Source organism: Elephas maximus, chromosome 10, assembly GCF_024166365.1.
Source record: "Elephas maximus indicus isolate mEleMax1 chromosome 10, mEleMax1 primary haplotype, whole genome shotgun sequence".
Taxonomy (NCBI): Eukaryota; Metazoa; Chordata; class Mammalia; order Proboscidea; family Elephantidae; genus Elephas; species Elephas maximus.
The window spans coordinates 108615754-108640008 of NC_064828.1; the positions used below are offsets into that span (position 1 = coordinate 108615754).

The window sequence follows — 24255 nt, forward strand, 5'->3', positions numbered from 1 at the left end:
TATCACCATCATCACCACCATCACCATCATCACCATCATCACCACCATCACCACCATCCCCACCATCACCACCACCATCACCACCATCCCCACCATCACCACCATCACCACCACCATCACCACCATCAACACCATCACCATCATCACCATCATCACCACCATCACCATCATCACCATCATCACTATCACCATCATCACCATCATCATCACCACCATCATCACCACCATCACCACCATCACCATCATCACCACCACCATCATCACCACCATCACCACCACCATCATCACCACCACCACCATCATCACCACCATCATCACCACCATCATCACCACCATCACCACCATCACCACCATCACCATCACCATCATCATCACCATCATCACCACCATCACCATCATCACCACCATCGTCACCACCATCACCATCATCACCACCATCATCATCACCACCATCATCACCATCATCACTATCACCATCATCACTATCACCATCATCACCACCATCACCATCATCACCATCATCACCACCATCACCATCATCACCACCATCACCACCACCATCCCCACCATCACCACCATCACCACCATCACCACCATCACCACCATCACCACCATCACCACCATCCCCACCATCCCCACCATCACCACCACCATCACCACCATCACCACCATCACCACCATCACCACCATCATCACCACCATCATCACCACCATCATCACCACCATCACCATCATCACCACCATCGTCATCACCACCACCATCACCACCATCATCACCATCATCACCACCATCACCACCATCACCACCATCACCACCATCACCACCACCACCATCACCACCATCATCACCGTCATCACTATCACCATCATCATCACCACCATCATCACCACCATCATCACCACAATCACCACCATCACCATCATCACCACCACCACCATCACCACCATCATCACCATCATCACTATCACCATCATCATCACCACCATCATCACCATCATCATCACCACCATCATCACCACCATCATCACCACCATCACCACCATCACCACCATCACCATCATCACCACCACCACCATCACCACCATCATCACCATCATCACTATCACCATCATCATCACCACCATCATCACCACCATCACCATCATCACCACAATCATCACCACCACCACCATCATCACCACCATCATCACCACCATCACCACCATCACCATCATCACCACCACCATCATCACCACCATCACCACCACCATCATCACCACCACCACCATCATCACCACCATCATCACCACCATCATCACCACCATCACCACCATCACCATCATCACCATCACCATCATCATCACCATCATCACCACCATCACCATCATCACCACCATCATCATCACCACCACCATCATCACCACCACCACCACCATCGTCACCACCACCACCATCATCACCACCATCATCATCACCACCACCATCATCACCACCACCATCATCACCACCACCACCATCATCACCACCACCACCATCACCACCATCATCACCACCACCACCATCATCACCACCACCATCACCACCATCACCACCATCACCACCATCACCATCATCACCACCATCACCATCATCACCACCATCATCACCACCACCATCATCACCATCACCACCATCACCACCATCACCATCATCACCATCATCACCATCATCACTATCACCATCATCACCATCATCACCACCATCACCATCATCACCACCATCACCACCATCACCATCATCACCATCATCACTATCACCATCATCATCACCACCATCATCACCACCATCACCATCATCACCACCATCATCACCACCACCACCATCATCACCACCATCATCACCACCATCATCACCACCATCACCACCATCACCATCATCACCACCACCATCATCACCACCATCACCACCACCATCATCACCACCACCACCATCATCACCACCATCATCACCACCATCATCACCACCATCACCACCATCACCATCATCACCATCACCATCATCATCACCATCATCACCACCATCACCATCATCACCACCATCATCATCACCACCACCATCATCACCACCACCACCACCATCGTCACCACCATCACCATCGTCACCACCATCATCATCACCACCACCATCATCACCACCACCATCATCACCACCACCACCATCATCACCACCACCACCATCATCACCACCATCATCACCACCACCACCATCACCACCACCATCACCACCATCACCACCATCACCACCATCACCACCATCACCACCATCACCATCATCACCACCATCACCATCATCACCACCATCATCACCACCACCATCATCACCATCACCACCATCACCACCATCACCACCATCACCACCATCACCACCATCACCACCATCACCATCATCACCATCATCACTATCACCATCATCATCACCATCGTCACCACCATCACCATCGTCACCACCATCATCATCACCACCACCATCATCACCACCACCACCATCACCACCATCATCACCACCATCGTCACCACCATCACCATCATCACCACCATCATCATCACCATCATCACCATCATCACTATCACCATCATCACTATCACCATCATCACCACCATCACCATCATCACCATCATCACCACCATCACCACCATCCCCACCATCCCCACCACCATCACCACCATCCCCACCATCACCACCATCACCACCACCATCACCACCATCACCACCATCACCATCATCACCATCATCACCACCATCACCATCATCACCATCATCACTATCACCATCATCACCATCATCATCACCACCATCATCACCACCATCACCACCATCACCATCATCACCACCACCATCATCACCACCATCACCACCACCATCATCACCACCACCACCATCATCACCACCATCATCACCACCATCATCACCACCATCACCACCATCACCACCATCACCATCACCATCATCATCACCATCATCACCACCATCACCATCATCACCACCATCTTCATCACCACCACCATCATCACCACCACCACCACCATCGTCACCACCATCACCATCATCACCACCATCATCATCACCACCACCATCATCACCACCACCATCATCACCACCACCACCATCATCACCACCATCATCACCACCACCACCATCATCACCACCACCATCACCACCATCACCACCATCACCACCATCACCATCATCACCACCATCACCATCATCACCACCATCATCACCACCACCATCATCACCATCACCACCATCACCACCATCACCATCATCACCATCATCACCATCATCACTATAACCATCATCACCATCATCACCACCATCACCACCATCACCATCATCACCATCATCATCACCATCACCATCATCACCATCATCACCATCATCACCATCATCACCATCATCACTATCACCATCATCACCATCATCACCACCATCACCACCATCACCACCATCACCATCATCACCATCATCACCATCATCACTATCACCATCATCACCATCATCACCACCATCACCATCATCACCACCATCACCACCATCACCACCATCACCACCATCACCACCATCACCATCATCACCATCATCACTATCACCATCATCATCACCATCGTCACCACCATCACCATCATCACCACCATCATCATCACCACCACCATCATCACCACCACCACCATCACCACCATCATCACCACCATCGTCACCACCATCACCATCATCACCACCATCATCACCACCATCACCACCATCACCATCATCACCATCACCATCATCATCACCATCATCACCACCATCACCATCATCACCACCATCATCATCACCACCACCATCATCACCACCACCACCACCATCGTCACCACCATCGTCACCACCATCACCATCACCACCACCATCATCACCACCACCACCATCACCACCATCATCACCACCATCACCACCATCACCATCATCACCACCATCACCATCATCACCACCATCATCACCACCACCATCATCACCATCACCACCATCACCACCATCACCACCATCACCACCATCACCATCATCACCATCATCACCACCGTCACCATCATCACCATCATCACCACCATCACCATCATCACCACCATCATCACCACCATCACCATCATCACCATCATCACCACCACCACCACCATCACCACCATCACCACCATCACCACCATCACCATCATCACCATCATCACTATCACCATCATCATCACCACCATCACCACCATCACCATCATCACCACCATCACCACCATCACCACCATCACCACCACCATCACCACCACCATCACCACCACCATCACCACCATCATCACCACCATCACCACCATCACCACCATCATCACCACCATCACCACCACCATCACCACCATCACCACCATCACCACCATCACCACCATCACCATCATCACCATCATCACCATCACCATCATCACCATCATCATCACCACCATCACCACCATCACCACCATCACCACCACCATCACCACCACCATCACCACCACCATCACCACCACCATCACCACCATCACCACCACCATCACCACCACCATCATCACCACCATCATCACCACCATCACCATCATCACCACCATCACCACCACCACCATCACCATCACCACCATCACCACCATCACCATCATCATCACCATCACCATCATCACCATCATCACCATCATCACCATCATCACTATCACCATCATCACCATCATCACCACCATCACCACCATCACCATCATCACCATCATCATCACCATCACCATCATCACCATCATCACCATCATCACCATCATCACTATCACCATCATCACCATCATCACCACCATCACCACCATCACCGCCATCACCATCATCACCACCATCACCATCATCACCACCATCATCACCACCACCATCATCACCATCACCACCATCACCACCATCACCATCATCACCATCATCACCATCATCACTATCACCATCATCACCATCATCACCACCATCACCATCATCACCACCATCACCACCATCACCATCATCACCATCATCACTATCACCATCATCATCACCACCATCATCACCACCATCACCATCATCACCACCATCATCACCACCACCACCATCATCACCACCATCATCACCACCATCATCACCACCATCACCACCATCACCATCATCACCACCACCATCATCACCACCATCACCACCACCATCATCACCACCACCACCATCATCACCACCATCATCACCACCATCATCACCACCATCACCACCATCACCATCATCACCATCACCATCATCATCACCATCATCACCACCATCACCATCATCACCACCATCATCATCACCACCACCATCATCACCACCACCACCACCATCGTCACCACCATCACCATCGTCACCACCATCATCATCACCACCACCATCATCACCACCACCATCATCACCACCACCACCATCATCACCACCACCACCATCATCACCACCATCATCACCACCACCACCATCATCACCACCACCATCACCACCATCACCACCATCACCACCATCACCACCATCACCACCATCACCATCATCACCACCATCACCATCATCACCACCATCATCACCACCACCATCATCACCATCACCACCATCACCACCATCACCACCATCACCACCATCACCACCATCACCACCATCACCACCATCACCACCATCACCATCATCACCATCATCACTATCACCATCATCATCACCATCGTCACCACCATCACCATCATCACCACCATCATCATCACCACCACCATCATCACCACCACCACCATCACCACCATCATCACCACCATCGTCACCACCATCACCATCATCACCACCATCATCATCACCATCATCACCATCATCACTATCACCATCATCACTATCACCATCATCACCACCATCACCATCATCACCATCATCACCACCATCACCACCATCCCCACCATCACCACCACCATCACCACCATCCCCACCATCACCACCATCACCACCACCATCACCACCATCAACACCATCACCATCATCACCATCATCACCACCATCACCATCATCACCATCATCACTATCACCATCATCACCATCATCATCACCACCATCATCACCACCATCACCACCATCACCATCATCACCACCACCATCATCACCACCATCACCACCACCATCATCACCACCACCACCATCATCACCACCATCATCACCACCATCATCACCACCATCACCACCATCACCACCATCACCATCACCATCATCATCACCATCATCACCACCATCACCATCATCACCACCATCGTCACCACCATCACCATCATCACCACCATCATCATCACCACCATCATCACCATCATCACTATCACCATCATCACTATCACCATCATCACCACCATCACCATCATCACCATCATCACCACCATCACCATCATCACCACCATCACCACCACCATCACCATCATCACCATCATCACCACCATCACCACCATCACCACCATCACCACCACCATCACCACCATCCCCACCATCCCCACCATCACCACCATCACCACCATCACCACCATCACCACCATCACCACCATCACCACCATCCCCACCATCCCCACCATCACCACCACCATCACCACCATCACCACCATCACCACCATCACCACCATCATCACCACCATCATCACCACCATCATCACCACCATCACCATCATCACCACCATCGTCATCACCACCACCATCACCACCATCATCACCATCATCACCACCATCACCACCATCACCACCATCACCACCATCACCACCACCACCATCTCCACCATCATCACCGTCATCACTATCACCATCATCATCACCACCATCATCACCACCATCATCACCACAATCACCACCATCACCATCATCACCACCACCACCATCACCACCATCATCACCATCATCACTATCACCATCATCATCACCACCATCATCACCATCATCATCACCACCATCATCACCACCATCATCACCACCATCACCACCATCACCACCATCACCATCATCACCACCACCACCATCACCACCATCATCACCATCATCACTATCACCATCATCATCACCACCATCATCACCACCATCACCATCATCACCACAATCATCACCACCACCACCATCATCACCACCATCATCACCACCATCATCACCACCATCACCACCATCACCATCATCACCACCACCATCATCACCACCATCACCACCACCATCATCACCACCACCACCATCATCACCACCATCATCACCACCATCATCACCACCATCACCACCATCACCATCATCACCATCACCATCATCATCACCATCATCACCACCATCACCATCATCACCACCATCATCATCACCACCACCATCATCACCACCACCACCACCATCGTCACCACCACCACCATCATCACCACCATCATCATCACCACCACCATCATCACCACCACCATCATCACCACCACCACCATCATCACCACCACCACCATCACCACCATCATCACCACCACCACCATCATCACCACCACCATCACCACCATCACCACCATCACCACCATCACCACCATCACCACCATCACCATCATCACCACCATCACCATCATCACCACCATCATCACCACCACCATCATCACCATCACCACCATCACCACCATCACCATCATCACCATCATCACCATCATCACTATCACCATCATCACCATCATCACCACCATCACCATCATCACCACCATCACCACCATCACCATCATCACCATCATCACTATCACCATCATCATCACCACCATCATCACCACCATCACCATCATCACCACCATCATCACCACCACCACCATCATCACCACCATCATCACCACCATCATCACCACCATCACCACCATCACCATCATCACCACCACCATCATCACCACCATCACCACCACCATCATCACCACCACCACCATCATCACCACCATCATCACCACCATCATCACCACCATCACCACCATCACCATCATCACCATCACCATCATCATCACCATCATCACCACCATCACCATCATCACCACCATCATCATCACCACCACCATCATCACCACCACCACCACCATCGTCACCACCATCACCATCGTCACCACCATCATCATCACCACCACCATCATCACCACCACCATCATCACCACCACCACCATCATCACCACCATCATCACCACCACCACCATCACCACCACCATCACCACCATCACCACCATCACCACCATCACCACCATCACCACCATCACCATCATCACCACCATCACCATCATCACCACCATCATCACCACCACCATCATCACCATCACCACCATCACCACCATCACCACCATCACCACCATCACCACCATCACCACCATCACCATCATCACCATCATCACTATCACCATCATCATCACCATCGTCACCACCATCACCATCGTCACCACCATCATCATCACCACCACCATCATCACCACCACCACCATCACCACCATCATCACCACCATCGTCACCACCATCACCATCATCACCACCATCATCATCACCATCATCACCATCATCACTATCACCATCATCACTATCACCATCATCACCACCATCACCATCATCACCATCATCACCACCATCACCACCATCCCCACCATCCCCACCACCATCACCACCATCCCCACCATCACCACCATCACCACCACCATCACCACCATCACCACCATCACCATCATCACCATCATCACCACCATCACCATCATCACCATCATCACTATCACCATCATCACCATCATCATCACCACCATCATCACCACCATCACCACCATCACCATCATCACCACCACCATCATCACCACCATCACCACCACCATCATCACCACCACCACCATCATCACCACCATCATCACCACCATCATCACCACCATCACCACCATCACCACCATCACCATCACCATCATCATCACCATCATCACCACCATCACCATCATCACCACCATCTTCATCACCACCACCATCATCACCACCACCACCACCATCGTCACCACCATCACCATCATCACCACCATCATCATCACCACCACCATCATCACCACCACCATCATCACCACCACCACCATCATCACCACCATCATCACCACCACCACCATCATCACCACCACCATCACCACCATCACCACCATCACCACCATCACCATCATCACCACCATCACCATCATCACCACCATCATCACCACCACCATCATCACCATCACCACCATCACCACCATCACCATCATCACCATCATCACCATCATCACTATAACCATCATCACCATCATCACCACCATCACCATCATCACCACCATCACCATCACCACCACCATCATCACCACCACCACCATCATCACCACCACCACCATCATCACCACCATCATCACCACCATCACCACCATCACCACCATCACCACCATCACCACCATCACCATCATCACCATCATCACCACCATCACCATCATCACCACCATCATCACCACCACCATCATCACCATCACCACCATCACCACCATCACCACCATCACCATCATCACCATCATCACTATCACCATCATCACCACCGTCACCATCATCACCATCATCACCACCATCACCATCATCACCACCATCATCACCACCATCACCATCATCACCATCATCACCACCACCACCATCATCACCACCATCACCACCATCACCACCATCACCATCATCACCATCATCACCATCATCACTATCACCATCATCATCACCACCATCACCACCATCACCATCATCACCACCATCACCACCATCACCACCATCACCACCACCATCACCACCACCATCACCACCACCATCACCACCATCATCACCACCATCACCACCATCACCACCATCACCACCACCATCACCACCATCACCACCATCACCACCATCACCACCACCATCACCACCATCACCACCATCACCACCATCACCACCATCACCACCATCACCATCATCACCATCATCACTATCACCATCATCACCATCATCATCACCACCATCACCACCACCATCACCACCACCATCACCACCACCATCACCACCACCATCACCACCATCACCACCACCATCACCACCACCATCATCACCACCATCATCACCACCATCACCATCATCACCACCATCACCACCACCACCATCACCATCACCACCATCACCACCATCACCATCATCACCATCATCATCACCATCACCATCATCACCATCATCACCATCATCACTATCACCATCATCATCACCATCATCATCATCACTATCATCAACAACATCGTTTGTTTGTTTTTGCCCCACATTATTCCATAAGGGATTTAGGGCACCATCACTGGATCTTGGACTCCAGACTCCTTCCTTAGGGGTCCTCTTCCCCCTGCCCTTCCTCCTTTCTTTCTGCAGGCCCTCTCACACCTCATCTTCCTCCTTACCCCCTCCCCATATCAGGAGATGGCTTCTGTCATCTCAGGGCTTCCCTCCAACTCTTCCCATTTATTTGTCATGTGTACATACTCCTTTTTAAAACCCTTGCTCTAATTCTTCGTTTTGCTTAAAGGGTGACTGAAACAGAAGGATCCAGGAAAAGAGAAGTATAATACATACAAAACACAGAGGATGAAGGGGGAAAAGAGGACATGAAGAAGTAGTGTATGGATAAAGCGTCCCAGGCCAGCTTCGGCTTCAGCTCAAGGTGGGTCACAGTGGGAGTCCTTCCTCTCTCTGAACCTCAGTCTCCTCGTATAGAAAATGGGTTAGGGAAGGGAAGGAAAGTTTCTGCTGAAAGGTGCAGAAGTCCACCCAGCTCTCACATCCCAAAGTCTAAGAGCATGAGAAGGAAGAGGAAGGAGAGCAGAGGAAACACATCGCAGTCTCAGCTCCTAAAATCTGCTCTGTCCAGAGTCTGGGCCTCATCCCTGCCCCCGGCTGGCAGATTAGGGCTTCGGCCATCTGCTCTCCTGACAGCTCATTCCTTTTTCTGGATAGGCAGGCTGGCTCACATGCGGAGGTGCCAACTGCCCTGATGTCTCCAAGGACAGCCACACCTCCAGTGCCACCCTCAGGGCGTGTCCTCTCCTGGGTGAGTTCCTGAGCCCATAAATCCCAAGAGCCTCCCCTTCCTGCCTAACACCTTGGCAGTGTTCTCCTCCCAGGCTGCTCTTTTGCAGCCTGACAGGTGAAATGCAGGGTCTAGCCACTGCTGTCTTTGGCCAGCGCATACCCAGCACGTAGCCGCCCATCAGGGTTCCATCCTTGGGAGGAGCAGGAGCTTTCGCACAGAGAGGTAGGTCGGCTCCACCCCCGTCCCCAGGGCAACAAGCAAAGGGACCTTGCTGACTGCCAGCCTCCCCAGGACCCCTGGAATCCAGGGTTGTGCATGGCAGGGCAATTTTGACAGCCCAGCCAGCCCACCTTCCTCAAGCTAGCTAATGAGGCCCCTCCCAGGTGCAGCTGCAAGGCGAACAGGGCCAGCAGTCACGACATCCAGGGGCCGCTCAGCCATGGGATCACTGAGCTAACCACGCTCACTCAGCCAAGCCATCATTCCCCAGCCTGGCCTGGCCATTCTGCATGGCTCTGGGCTAAAAGGCACCCTCGGCTGGCCCTGTGGGAAAAATGAATCCAAGATGGCTCCAAAATAAATGGGGGACATCAGACCCGGGTTTAAAATCAGGGCTGGAGATCCAATTTAGGATCCACTCCTCATGTTCATCATTCATTCATTCATTGCACAAATATGTTGTGGAAGTTGCCTGTGTCTCAGGCTCTGGACTAGACTCTGAGAAAGACCAAGATAGCCCTCTAGTTGTCTTTGCAGTATAGGCATTCAGAGTGCCCCCTCTGACTTCAAGGAAGATGGCCCAGAGAGCCTTCCCTTTCTCCTTCCCCTAGACATGAGTTCGAACCCATCTACAAACACTGTTCCTTCAAATCCTGGAGCTGCCTGCTTAAGTTCTTTGAACATTAGCCCCAAAAGCCCTTCTGCTTTAATCAAACCCCAAGAAAGCCCTTTACGGACGTCATGGGCGGCTGGTTTCTCCTCCCCCACCACAAAGGAATCACCTCCTTGGCAGAGCAGGAGCCACCAACCCTCACCCAGAGCTCAGTACACAGCAGGTGGTCAAAACATCGACCAAAGATAGATAACTTCCTGCTGGTCAACTAGTGTGCTGAGTTATCCACAGTCAATAAAGGGTCCCAAGTTTTAATTCTTTCATAAAAGGCAACAAAATCCAACTTGCCAAATTTGTGGATGGAGATAGTTTGTAGAGATGGGCCCATTCCTTTTGCATTCTCAGTCATTCAACAGCAGACCTGTGCCAGGAAGAGGGAGGAGAATGGGGAGCGGCCAGGGAGCCAGCCAGGGGAGGAATAAGCACGAGAGCATGTGCTAGGTGTGTGGTGGGCACGCAGAGGAAAAGGTCAGCTCTCCCAGGACCAGAGAAGTCCCTGAGTGGTGCAAATGCTTAATGCCCTTAGTCGTTAACTGAAAGGTTGGACGAACCTCGGAAGAAAGGCCTGGTGATCTACTTCCGAAAGATAAGAAAATATGTTGCTGTCAAGCCGAGTTGATTGAAACTGATAGCAAGTAGGACAGAGTGGAATTGCCCTGTAGGGTTTCCAAGGAGTAGCTGGTGGATTAGAACTGCCGACCTTTTTGGTTAGCAGCTGAGCTTTTAACCACTGCGCCACCAGGGCTCCTCCCACTGAAAACCCTATGGAGCACAGTTCTGCTCTGAGAGCCACCCATGGGATCGCCATGAGTTGGAGGATACGGCAGCAGCTAGTACTGGTACCAGGATGAGGATTCCAGGAAGGCTTCCCAGAGGAGGGGCTGCTGTGAGAGCTGGAAGGGCTGGCAGGTGGAGGGAGAAGGCTTTTGTGCCGAGCAGAGGCAGAGCCACAGGCAGGGGATGGTGGGAGGGTGTGGTGAGGCTGGGGCATACGGATTTGCTCGTCTCGGGGTTTGGAATGTCTGCCAACCTGTTCCTAACTATGGAGCAAGGTAGGCTATTGGAGCAATTAGACCCTGGGGTCTATCATTGGCATCATCATCCCGAATCAGGAGTCCTTGGCAACATTCCCGGACCTTAAACCCATCTGGCACCCAACCAATTTCCCAAGTCTTCCCTCTTCTGGCCCCCACTACTACCCACAGAGTCCTGCCCAGCCTAAAGGGATCACCTCCCTTCCAAGATGCCCCCTAATTCTGCCTCTTGCTCCCCTCATCCAGAATCCATTATTCCTACCTCTCTAGCTTTGGAACGCCTTTGGTGCCTTCTTTGGGGTACCATCTGTGTTCGGGGTTGTCAGTTCGGATGTTAAAGTGCCCCCTACACCTTCATGGAAGGCAGTATAGCTTAGTGGAGGGGAATGTAGGCTCCAGTGTCAGAATGCCTTGGGAGAAGTAGCGCGGAGAGCTGGAAGGCTTCCTGAAGAAGGTGACCAAAGTGTCCTGAAGGGTGAATAGGAGTTTGCAAGGTGCAGAAGGAGGGAGGAGAGAGAGCATAGCTCAGGCAGAGAAAGGTTGGAGGCACGAATATACAAGGAATATTTCAATAATGGTAAGAAGCTGGGTGAAGTGGAAGTGTGGGGTGATTGGCTGGGTGAGGTGACAGATGGTTGAAGAAGCGGAGTTCTCAAGACTACATCAGGACAAACTGCGGTACTCCAAATCTCCCTGCAGCACTTTTCACAATAGCCATAAGGTGGAAACAACCTTTATGGCCATCAAGAGATGAATGGATAAACAAAATGTGGTCCTTCCATATGTTATGGATTGAACTGTGTCCCACCAAAATATGTGTTGTAAATCCTAACTTCTATGTCTGTGGTTATAATCCCATTTGGGAAAGGGCTGTCTTTGTTCTGTTAATGAGATAGGATTAGTGTAGGGTGTATCTTGAGTCATGTCTCTTTTGAGATATAAAAGATTAAACAAGCAAGCGAGTAAGTAGAGACAAGGAAGAGACAAGAGAAGCCACGTGAAGATTGCCCAGGAGCAGAGGCTCAGAGAGACAAGGACTTTCCCCAGAGCTGACAGACAAAGTCTGCCCCTAGAGCTGGCACCCTGAATTCAGACTTCCAGCCTCCCACACTACGAGAAAATAAATTTCTGTTTGTTAAAGCCACCCACTTGTGGTATTTCTGTTATAGCAGCACTAGGGAGCTAAGACAGCACACAATGGAATATTACTTAGTCCTGGTGGTACAGTCGTTAAGAGCTCAGGGCTAACCAAAAGGTCGGCAGTTCAAATCCACCATCCACTCTTTGGAAACCCTATGCAGCAGTTCTGCTCTGTCCTATAGGTTCGCTGTCATAGATTGAATTGTGTTCCCCCCAAATATGTGTCAGCTTGGTTAGGGCATGATTCCCAGTATTACATGATTGTCCATCATTTTGTCATCTGATGTGATTTTCCTGTGTTGTAAATTCTATCACTATGATGCTAAGGAGATGGATTAGTGGCAGTGATGTTGACGAGATTACAAAGTCAGATTGTGTCTTCAGCCAATTTCTCTTGTGATAGAAAAGAGAGAAGCAAGCAGAGAGACATGGGGACCAAGAAAGCAGCGCTGGTAGCAGAGTGTGTCCTTTGGACCTGGGGTCCCTGTGCCGAGAAGCTCCTAAACCAGGGGACAATTGATGACAAGGACCTTCCTCCAGAGCTGACAGAGAAAAACCCTCCCCTGGAGCAGACACCCTGAATTTGGACCTCTAGCCTACTAGACTGTGAGAGGACAAAATTCTGTTCATTGAAGCCATCCACTTGTGGTATTTCTGTTACAGCAGCACTAGGTGACTAAGACAGTCGCTATGAGTCAGAATTGACTCGAGGGCAACAGGTTTGTTTGTTTGTTTTTTGGTCTATGAAGAGAAATGAAGCCCTGATACATAGTATCACATGAGTGAACCTTGAAAACATTATGCTGAGTGAAATAAATCAGTCACAAAAGGACAAATATTGTACGATCCCACTTGCATGAAATAGGCGAAGGCATCGAGACCAGAGCTTATTCCTGGTCACCAGAGGTGGGGGGGAGGCGGGGGGAGTCCTTGCTTAGGAGCCGCCCAGTTCTGTTAACGGTGGTGGAACAAATCGGAAAAGGACAGTGGTGATGTTTGCAAAACATGGTGGACGTGGCCAATGTCACTGAATCGCACAGGCAAAAATTGTTGACTTGGCAAATGCTTACATATTTTTACCACAAAACTAAATAAAAAAAAAAAAAAAAACATGGACTGTGCATGTCATGTCCACAAAGGTGAATATCGGCCCGCTCCCCAGCCCCTTAGAGCAGAGGCACCCCAAGCCCCCCAAAACCTCATGAATGACACTTTACCTTTGCTGGGCCGGCCCTCGGGGAAACCATGGCGCTCGTGAAGAGCTTTGTAACTGGCTCTAACGGCAAGGAGTTTCTCTGTTCAGACCTCCATCGTCCTCCTTCCCTGGGCTCCAGGTCTGGGATCCTCTCAGCACCGTCGTTTTTTTCCTTCACTGATCGTTACCCTCCTGGCTCCTGACACTTCAGACAGGCCGTCCATTTAACTCTGTAAAACTAACCAGCATGCCTAATTCTTTCAGGACAGCGTTCTGAGTCTGATATGTGCTGGGGAATGTTTTTCTGAGCGGTGAAAAATTTAATTTTTTCCCCCAGCATCGGGATGTGTCAAACATAATTTATGCCTGGACATAATTCATTCCTAAAGATAAATATTGAATCCCAAGAGAGGCGAGGCTGCTGCGGAGTTTCCCGGGGCAGGGGGGTAGGAGAGGGGGTCTCCCTTCCTGATCCCACCACTGAAGGGGTGAAAAAAGTGTAAATGCAACCCAAGGCAAGTAGTTAACTCCCAGTCTGGTCCTGGTCTCCTTCTAGAAGAACTGCCACAAACTTCTTTTTTTCTTTTTTTACAGGCCTCTTTTGTGTCTGTTGAACTGTTGCTGTCTTGCATAAAATCTCTTGCAATCGAAGTCCTCAATTAAAGCCACCTGCTGGTCTTTGTCAGCTGAGCTTGACGTTGTCAAATCCCGAAGAGCTCCTTAAGCCAATACAAGTCATTAAGGAGAAGGTGAATTCGAGATCCGACATGGCGTACGGGAGCCATCCATAATCAATTGATATCTTCCTCTGTGGGTGCGGGGTCTTGGGGAGCCCCCCGCCCTGCTGACCTCATCCGCCGGGGCCTCCACCCCTGGATCTAATTAGGCCGAGGCCCAGCAGGTCCAAGGCTCTACTGAAAGGCCGTCAGTAGGCGAGCCCATTAATAACTTGCCGGTGCCCTGCGTATTGTAATTGTCAGGCTGCAATTTACAGTAATCCTCCGACGCAAAAGCCTAAATCGCTGCAGCTGATTGGAAATTCATACACCCATTTGAAGGAGAAAAACCCAAGATGCGCGGGTTAAAAGGCCACAGCCTGCAAGTGTGTGTGTTGAGTGACAGACATTTTAGTGCTAACCTGGGACCATATTTTAAAAGGTCACTGAAAACCCTTGGCTTGGGCCCTCTGACAAACAATGAACGTTCCATATATTTATTTGCCATCTCTTTGTTTTTACAGCAAGCAGAATAAATGAGTCAAATGACGTTGTGGGGGCCTGTGGATTGTCAGCACAGGTTATAAGTCATTATTAAACTCCATCAAATCAAACCAACCCCGGTCGAAGCAATGAGACTAAAAGTTATTTGCATTCCTTCTGTCATAAAAAAATCATATCCCCTTACTCAAGACTTTCGTTTCTTTATTAAATGCAGTCACAAGAGTATTTCAGGTCTGGCAATATAAGCCCAGGAAAACCTTCCCGGTCTAACTCAGTGTAACAGCTTAGACCCGATTGCACTAAAAAGTCCCAGTTGAGCGTATCTGGGCACTCAATCAAGACATACATATTACTTTTAAATAAGATTAGCCTTTATATTTCGCTGCTTAAGTTAAAACTTTTCATGTCATTCTCTACTTTTATGTAAACTCCAACATAATTCTGTTTTAGCAAAATACTTCAAACAAATTAAAAACCTCAAGGCGAACGTGTCCTTAACAAAAAACTTTCTTCGTGGCATCGAGATGTGTTTGCTGACACTAAAACACTTTTAAATAAGATGGATTTTCCCTCCGTTTCCCTGAGTTTGTAATTACGGCGGCGCCGCGCACGCCTTCACTTACGATGGCCAAAGCAGTGGTCTGTGCTCCAGGTATTATTACACCGATAACTTACGAGCAACCGTCAGCATCTGTTTAAAAAATTGTCTCTCCCCCCTGTGTCTTCAGTTGGGTTCTGCATTCACTGTGAATGGGAAGCGATCGTGGGGAATACTTGGGGGAGAGGGGTGCTGGGGAGTACCTACGGCAGGTGGCAAGGAGGGGGAAACGAGTTCCCCCGGAATGGCACCGATAGGGTAAACCAGGGATTTCTCTTTCCCATCCTGAAGAACAGTCGAGAAGAGAGAGTCAAAGTAAAATATTAGACTGTGTGCCCATTCCTAATCCAAGAAAGATGTCAGTGGACATTATTAAGACCCGAGGGATTGGAAAGGCAACAGTTTTGAAAAGCAAACTACAGGGAAACCTGGGAGAGCCGGAACTTGATGGGACTACCTGTTTGTCCAGGTCTTGTTTTCCGCCTTTGACAGAGTGCAGTCTTATCACTTTTCTATCGCTCTCTATTAGTGGGAAATGCTTGTGTTTTCCTTCTCTGATAGGTTCCCGCCTTATACAGTTTGCAGCTTTCACAGATATTGCTGTTGAAGCAATTTCAGTGCCACTCAGCTCTCTGATCAAATGAGACTTCAGTCTTCATCCTTGGCTTCTCCAATTTTACAGGCAGTTGCTTGCTCCATCCTGGTGTCTTCAGCCCAAAGCAGAGCTGCAGGCTGAGTAGCAATTGGTGTGTCTCATTCTTCCAGGCACGCGTTCTCTGCTTGCCCAGGACCCATAGCACACCGCACCTGGGGCTGCCCGGTTACACCCGGATCTCCCACGCAGCATCTCATCCACGCAGACAACATCCCTCCAGACAAGTAGGAATGATCGCCCCCACAGTCCGGCTGTGAAAAGGAAACTCAAAGCGTGTAAGAGACTTGTCCGGAGTCACATATGTGGTGTGGTAGCCAAATGCTAAGACGACCCCCAGGTTCCACCCTCTGGAGTGTATACCAAACCCATAACAAACCCATTGCCATCAAGGTGATTCCAACTCATGGCGACCCTATAGGACAGAGTAGAACTGCCTCATAGGGTTTCCAAGGCTGTAAATCTTTATGGAAGCAGATAGCCACATTTTTTCCTGTGGAGTGGCTGGTAGGTTTGAACCATCAACCTTTTGGTGAGAAGCTGAGTGCTTACCGACTGAGCGCTTAGCCACGGGGCTCCTTGGTGTGAGTCCACACCCTGTGTAATCCTCTTCCCTGGAGTGTGGGTGGGACCTGTGAATAGGATGGTGTTTTACCTGTCGCAGTGGATAAGTGCTCAGCTGCTAACTTAAAGGTCAGGAGTTCGAACCCACCAGCCGTTCTGTGGGAGAAAGATATGGCAGCCTGCTTCCGTAAAGATTTAACAGCCTTGGAAACCCTATCAGGACAGTTCTACTCTGTCCTATGAATTTAGTATGAATTGGTTTCAACTCAACAGCAGTGGGTTTGGCTTGCGTTTGGGTTCACTCCACTGATTAACTGACAAAAGTGAAGGGACTCGGAAAGTGAAGGGATTTCACAGATGGAATTAAGGTCCCTCATCAGTTGGCTTTCAGTTAATCAAAAGGGAGGTTATCTTGGGTGGCTCTGACCTTGTCAGGTGAGCCCTTTAGAAGAAGGTTCACAAACCAATTGCAGTCCGGTCAATTGTGACTCATAGCAACCCTATAGGACAGAGTCGAACTGCCCCATAGGGTTTCCAAGGTTGTTTTATTGACTACGAAAAGGCATTTGACCCTGTGGATCACAAACAAATTATGGATGACATTGCAAAGAATGGGAATTCTAGAACACTTAATTGTGCTCATGAGGAACCTGTACATAAACTAAGAGGCAGTTGTTTGAACAGAACAAGGAGATGCTACCTGGTTTAAAATCAGGAAGGGTGTGCATCAGGGTTGTACCCTTTCACCATACTTATTCAATCTGTATGCTGAGCAAATAATCTGAGAAGCTGGACTCTGTGAAGAAGAACGGGGCATCAACAAGATTAGAGGAAGACTAATTAACAGCCTGCGTTATGCAGATGACACAACCTTGCTTGCTGAAAGTGAAGAGGCCTTGAAGCATTTACTGATGAAGATCAGAGACCACAGCCTTCCGTATGGATTGTACTTCAAAGTGAAGAAAACAAAGATCCTCACTACCGGACCAAAAAGCAACATCATGATAAATGGAGAAAAGAATGAAGTTCTCAAGGATTTCATTTTACTTGGATCCACAGTCAACGCCCATGGGAGCAGCAGTCGAGAAATCAGATGACATATTGCATTGGGCAAATCTGCTATAAAAGACCTATTGAAAGTGTTAAAAAGCAGAAAGCTCGCTTTTCGGACTAAGGTGTGCCTGACCCAGGCCATGATATTTTCAATTGCCTCATATGCATCAGAAAGCTGGACAATGAATAAGGAAGACAGAAGAATTGATGCCTTTGAATTTTGGTGTTGGCGAAGAATATTGAACACACCATAGACTGCCAGAAGAATGAACAAAGCTGTCTTGGAAGAAATACAGCCAGAATGCTCTTTAGAAGCAAGGATGTCAAGACTCTGTCTCACATACTTTGGACATTTTATCAGGAGGGAACAGTCCCTGGAGAAGGACATCATGCTTGGTAAAGGGGCAGCAAAAAAGGGGAAAACCCTCAATGAGATGGACTGACACAGTGGCTGCAACAATGGGCTCAAGCATAACAACGATTGTGAGAATGGCACAAGACTGGGCAGTGTTTTCCATTGTGCAGAGGGTCACTGAGTCGGAACTGACTCAATGGCACCTAACAACAACAACAACAACAATCTTTATGGAAGCAGACTGCCACATCTTTCTCCTGCAGAGCAGCTGGGGGGTTCAAACCCGCGGACCTTTCAGTTAGCACTCAAGTGCTTAATCACTGCACCACCAGGATGCCTAGAGGGTTCATACCTTGCTTGAAAGAAGAGATTCTAAGTGGGAGAGAGGCTCTCTTGCTGATCTTGAAGAAGCTGGCCACCATGAGTTCTATAGTGGCAAGGAAATGAATTCTGCCAACAACCACGAGAGCTTGGAAGAGGACCCCGAGCTCAGACGAGGCTTTAGCCTACACCAACACCATGATGGCAGCCTTATGAAGCCTGAGCAGAAGACTCAGCTAAGCTGCGCCAGACTCCTGACCCGTGGGAAATGTGATGGGATAAATGCATATTCTTCTAAGCTGTCAAATTTATTGTGATCTGTTACACAGGAATAGTAAACAAACATATGCGGCTAGTAATGAACTTCAGGGCAGTGGTGGATCAGTGGTAGAATTCTTACCTCCTGTGCCAGGAGATTCGGCCATTGCATCTCGTGTGCAGCCATCATGTGTCTGTCAGCAAGTGATTGTGTGTTGTGATGATGCTGAACAAGTTTCAGCAGAGCTTCCAGGCTAAGATGGGCTAGGAAGAAAGGCTTGGCGATCTACTTCCAAAAATCAGCCAATGAGAACCCCATGGAGCACAACAATCCAGTTGTGGGAATGGTGCAGGGCCAGTCAGCGTTTCCTTCTGATGTGCATGGGGACACCATGAGTCAGGGCCAACTCAATGGCAGCTAACAACAACAACCATAACAAACTTGGGACTCCTGGCCACCAGTCCAGAAAACTGGCCCCAGCGTCCACGCTGTGGCCGTATTTCAACCCTGTGTGTGTGACTGTGTGTGTGAGTGTGTGCGTCACAGGTGTGCAAGCACACTCCTTCCTAATACTGACAATCTAAACATCAAATCTAAGCTCATTTTAACTCACTTTTGAATTACTTTTATTCTACCATTTTCTTATCCTAAAATAAACTCCTATATATTGAAATCTACTTCTAATTTGGCTATTAATATGACTATTAGCTGTTTAAAATAATTTTTATTGTGCTTTAAGTGAAAGTTTACAAATCAAGTCAGTCTCTCACATAAAAACTTATATACACCTTGCTACATACTCCCAATTACTCTCCCCAAAATGAGACAGCCCGCTCTCTCCCTCCACTCTCTTTTTGTGTCCGTTTCGCCAGCTTCTAACCCCCTCTACCCTCTCATCTCCCCTCCATCCAGGAGATAACAACATAGTCTCAAGTGTCCACCTGATCCAAGAAGCTCACTCCTCACCAGCATCCCTCTCCAACCCATTGTCCAGTCCAATCCGTGTCTGAAGAGTTGGCTTCAGGAATGGTTCCTGTCCTGGGCCAACAGAAGGTCTGGGGGCCATGACCACCGGGGTCCTTCTAGTCTCAGTCTGAGCATTTTTTTGAGAATTTGGGGGCTGCATCCCACTGCTGTCCTGCTCCCTCAGGGGTTCTCTGTTGTGTTCCCTGTCAGGGCAGTCATCGGTTGTAGCCAGGCACCATCTAGTTCTTCTGGTCTCAGGATGATGTAGTCTCTGGTTCACGTGGTCCTTTCTGTCTCTTGGGCTTGTAATTACCTTGTGTCCTTGGTGTTCTTCACTCTCCTTTGATCCAAGTGGGTTGAGACTCATTGATGCATCTTAGATGGCCGCTTGCTAGCGTTCAAGACCCCAGACGCCACTCTCCAAAGTGGGATGCAGAATGTTTTCTTAGTAGATTTTATTATGCCCATTGACTTAGATGCCCCCCGAAACCATGGTCCCCAGCCCCCTGCCACTGCTGCGCTGGCCTTCGAAGCACTCAGTTTACTCAGGAAACTGCTTGCTTTTGGTGTAGTCCAGTTGTGGAGTATTAGGTTTTTTATTATACAAAAAAGAGACTACAATAATTTTTCTTTTTTCATTTCAAAGGTCCTCAAACAGCAGCCTACTTGACACCAATATGAAATTTGCTTCTTAAGCCCATAAAAATTAATACCTTATGAGAAAAGCTGTACCTTTAAAAACACCTGACTAAATACTTCATAACTGCAGCACGCAGCAAATTCCTACAGTAGATTCACTGGGTTTACAACCATCAAACTATATTAAATTTACAATATGGAGATTTATCACCTATTAAATTGAGTCTCGTTTTAGTAATATCTCGCATTTGATCCCAAAGGGTCTCAAATACCTTTGACCCTTCACCAGCATGCTGTACCATAATTCATAACGAGGTAATCAAAGACCTCATTGTAGCGCTGCCACTGCCACATTGGGGGATTAACTCACCTATCAAGGAAAGGTAGCCTGGTCTGAGACCGAAGGCAGTGGCCGCTTTACAGAAAGCAGAAATGGTACAAAGATCCAGACCAGGGGGAAAAGCTTTACAGAGAACCAGACGAAGAGTCTGAGGGTCCTAATAGACTTCTGCTTCTGCGGTTTTCAAACGTTACTTTTTGGCAGCAGAGCCCGTTCTTCCAACACAGTATTATAAGAAATCTCAATAAATAGAACTGATAAAATTGCAACCACAAGGGCTGAAGAAGGAAGAAGAGAGGTCCTGGCTCCCCTGAGGGGTTTCTGTGCTGCCTTCGAGGTTCCACAGCCCACGCTGGAAACCACGTTTCTAGTCCAGTGATTTGCCACCTTGGCTACACATTAGAATCATCTGGGGAACTTTTAAAAATGCAGATGCCTGGCCCTCACCCCAGAAATTCTGATTTCACTGTGATACTAAATTGAATTCACTGGTCTAGTCCAACCCCATCTTATGATGGAGGAACCCGAGACTCCGAGAGGGGAAGAGATTTGCTTGAGGAAATACAGATTTAAAATTACAATCCAGAAAAATACAGCCTGTTGTCAGAACGTTTGCAGGGATGTCATTATCCACGATGAAAAATGGTAAATCTGGGTCACAATATGCAAGTTTGTTCTGAAGATTCAGAGTGATCATCTAGCTTAAATAATTCTTCAAAAACATGCAGGGTTTTATGATTTGGGCATGTAGCATGACCAACATCTCAGGAGTCTCCCTGAATCCATCACTCAAAGGATAAAGCATTTGATTGAAGAGACCTCAAGTGTCCAAACCACCATGACTCGACAAGTACTTCTGGAGGGGGTCTACAATGGTGAGACAGTCTGCTGTCAGGAGAACTCCTACTTATGCCTCAAAACCCCGCTCAAGTACCACCCCTCTGTGAGCCTTCCCTTCATCCTCCAGCCTTCTGCTGTGCCCTGCATTCAGACCTTTAGTGGAGGGCTATGACACTGGATTGAAATTATTTGGTTATAAAAATTAACTGTCCCCAACAGATTTGAGCCTTGAATGTTGGGTCCCTGGCTTATTCATCTTTATAAGGTCTTTCAGCATCCCTGACACATTTTTACTCATCTGTAAAATGGGAATGTCAGCGGTACCTACTCTTATATGAAATCCACGGACACTGCGTAGAACGGTAAGCACTCGCTAAATGTTATTTATCAATATTTAAGCTTGGCCACAGCACTCCACCTGTCAACTCACTCCATCACCCTGGGTTAATTGTCTTCCTAGCAAGTATTCTCCAGAACTATGGTGTCACCTTGTTTAAGACCTAGCTCCTATCCCACTCCTACTGGCTGGAAAGTAAGCTTCCATGAAAGTAACAAACTTGTCTGTGAATTCTACTGACTCCACAGTGCCCAGTCCACGATGGATGCTGCATCGGTATTTGAGGATGGATGAATAAATGATGCAAAGAGCAAGAACATGACCCAGAATTCTTGGAAGTTATGGCCTTAACCAGCCATGATTTGAATCTGTTACTGCTGTAATCACAAACTACATTTTATGGCTCTGAGTATTATCAACTGTTAGTAGGTCCTGTAGGCCAGTTCCTTCATTTTATAAATGAGGAGAGCGGGACCAAGGGAGTGGCAGACCCAGGGCCACCCTACAGTGGTGGCTCCCAGGCACTACGCCAGGCACCATGTTGACGTGATCCTTTCAGGATCCTGGGAATAGGAGGGTTAATGTTGGATTGTCCTGGGACCGTGGCCGGGATTCAGATGCCTAGAAGTGCGCATACCGCCAGTTGACAGTGCCTCTGCTTTGTCAACAAAACTGGTTTTAGTGAGTTTTAGTTCTGGAAAGCCTCAATTTTCTATTTATAAACACAACCTCAAGTTGGAATTATGGCTAGCTAGGAGGACTG

At 48.9% G+C, this 24255-nt stretch overlaps 3 protein-coding genes across 3 annotated transcripts; all 3 read left to right on the forward strand.

Moving 5' to 3' along the window:
- Positions 1-803: 803 nt before the first annotated feature.
- LOC126084170 (basic proline-rich protein-like) lies at positions 804-3173 on the forward strand (the record flags this gene model as incomplete). The annotated part of the gene is made up of 4 exons (XM_049898467.1): positions 804-840; positions 1231-1563; positions 1828-2394; positions 2860-3173. Coding segments are annotated over 4 exons (1251 nt in total), but the record flags the coding sequence as incomplete, so codon positions are not given.
- A 708-nt stretch (positions 3174-3881) lies between these two features.
- Positions 3882-6011, forward strand: LOC126084167 (basic proline-rich protein-like; the record flags this gene model as incomplete). Its single annotated transcript, XM_049898465.1, has 4 exons — positions 3882-4047; positions 4153-4653; positions 5152-5697; positions 5941-6011. Coding segments are annotated over 4 exons (1284 nt in total), but the record flags the coding sequence as incomplete, so codon positions are not given.
- Positions 6012-6170: 159 nt separating this feature from the next.
- LOC126084172 (basic proline-rich protein-like) lies at positions 6171-10193 on the forward strand (the record flags this gene model as incomplete). The annotated part of the gene is made up of 5 exons (XM_049898470.1): positions 6171-6249; positions 7369-7605; positions 8071-8379; positions 9001-9183; positions 9787-10193. Coding segments are annotated over 5 exons (1215 nt in total), but the record flags the coding sequence as incomplete, so codon positions are not given.
- Positions 10194-24255: the final 14062 nt, after the last annotated feature.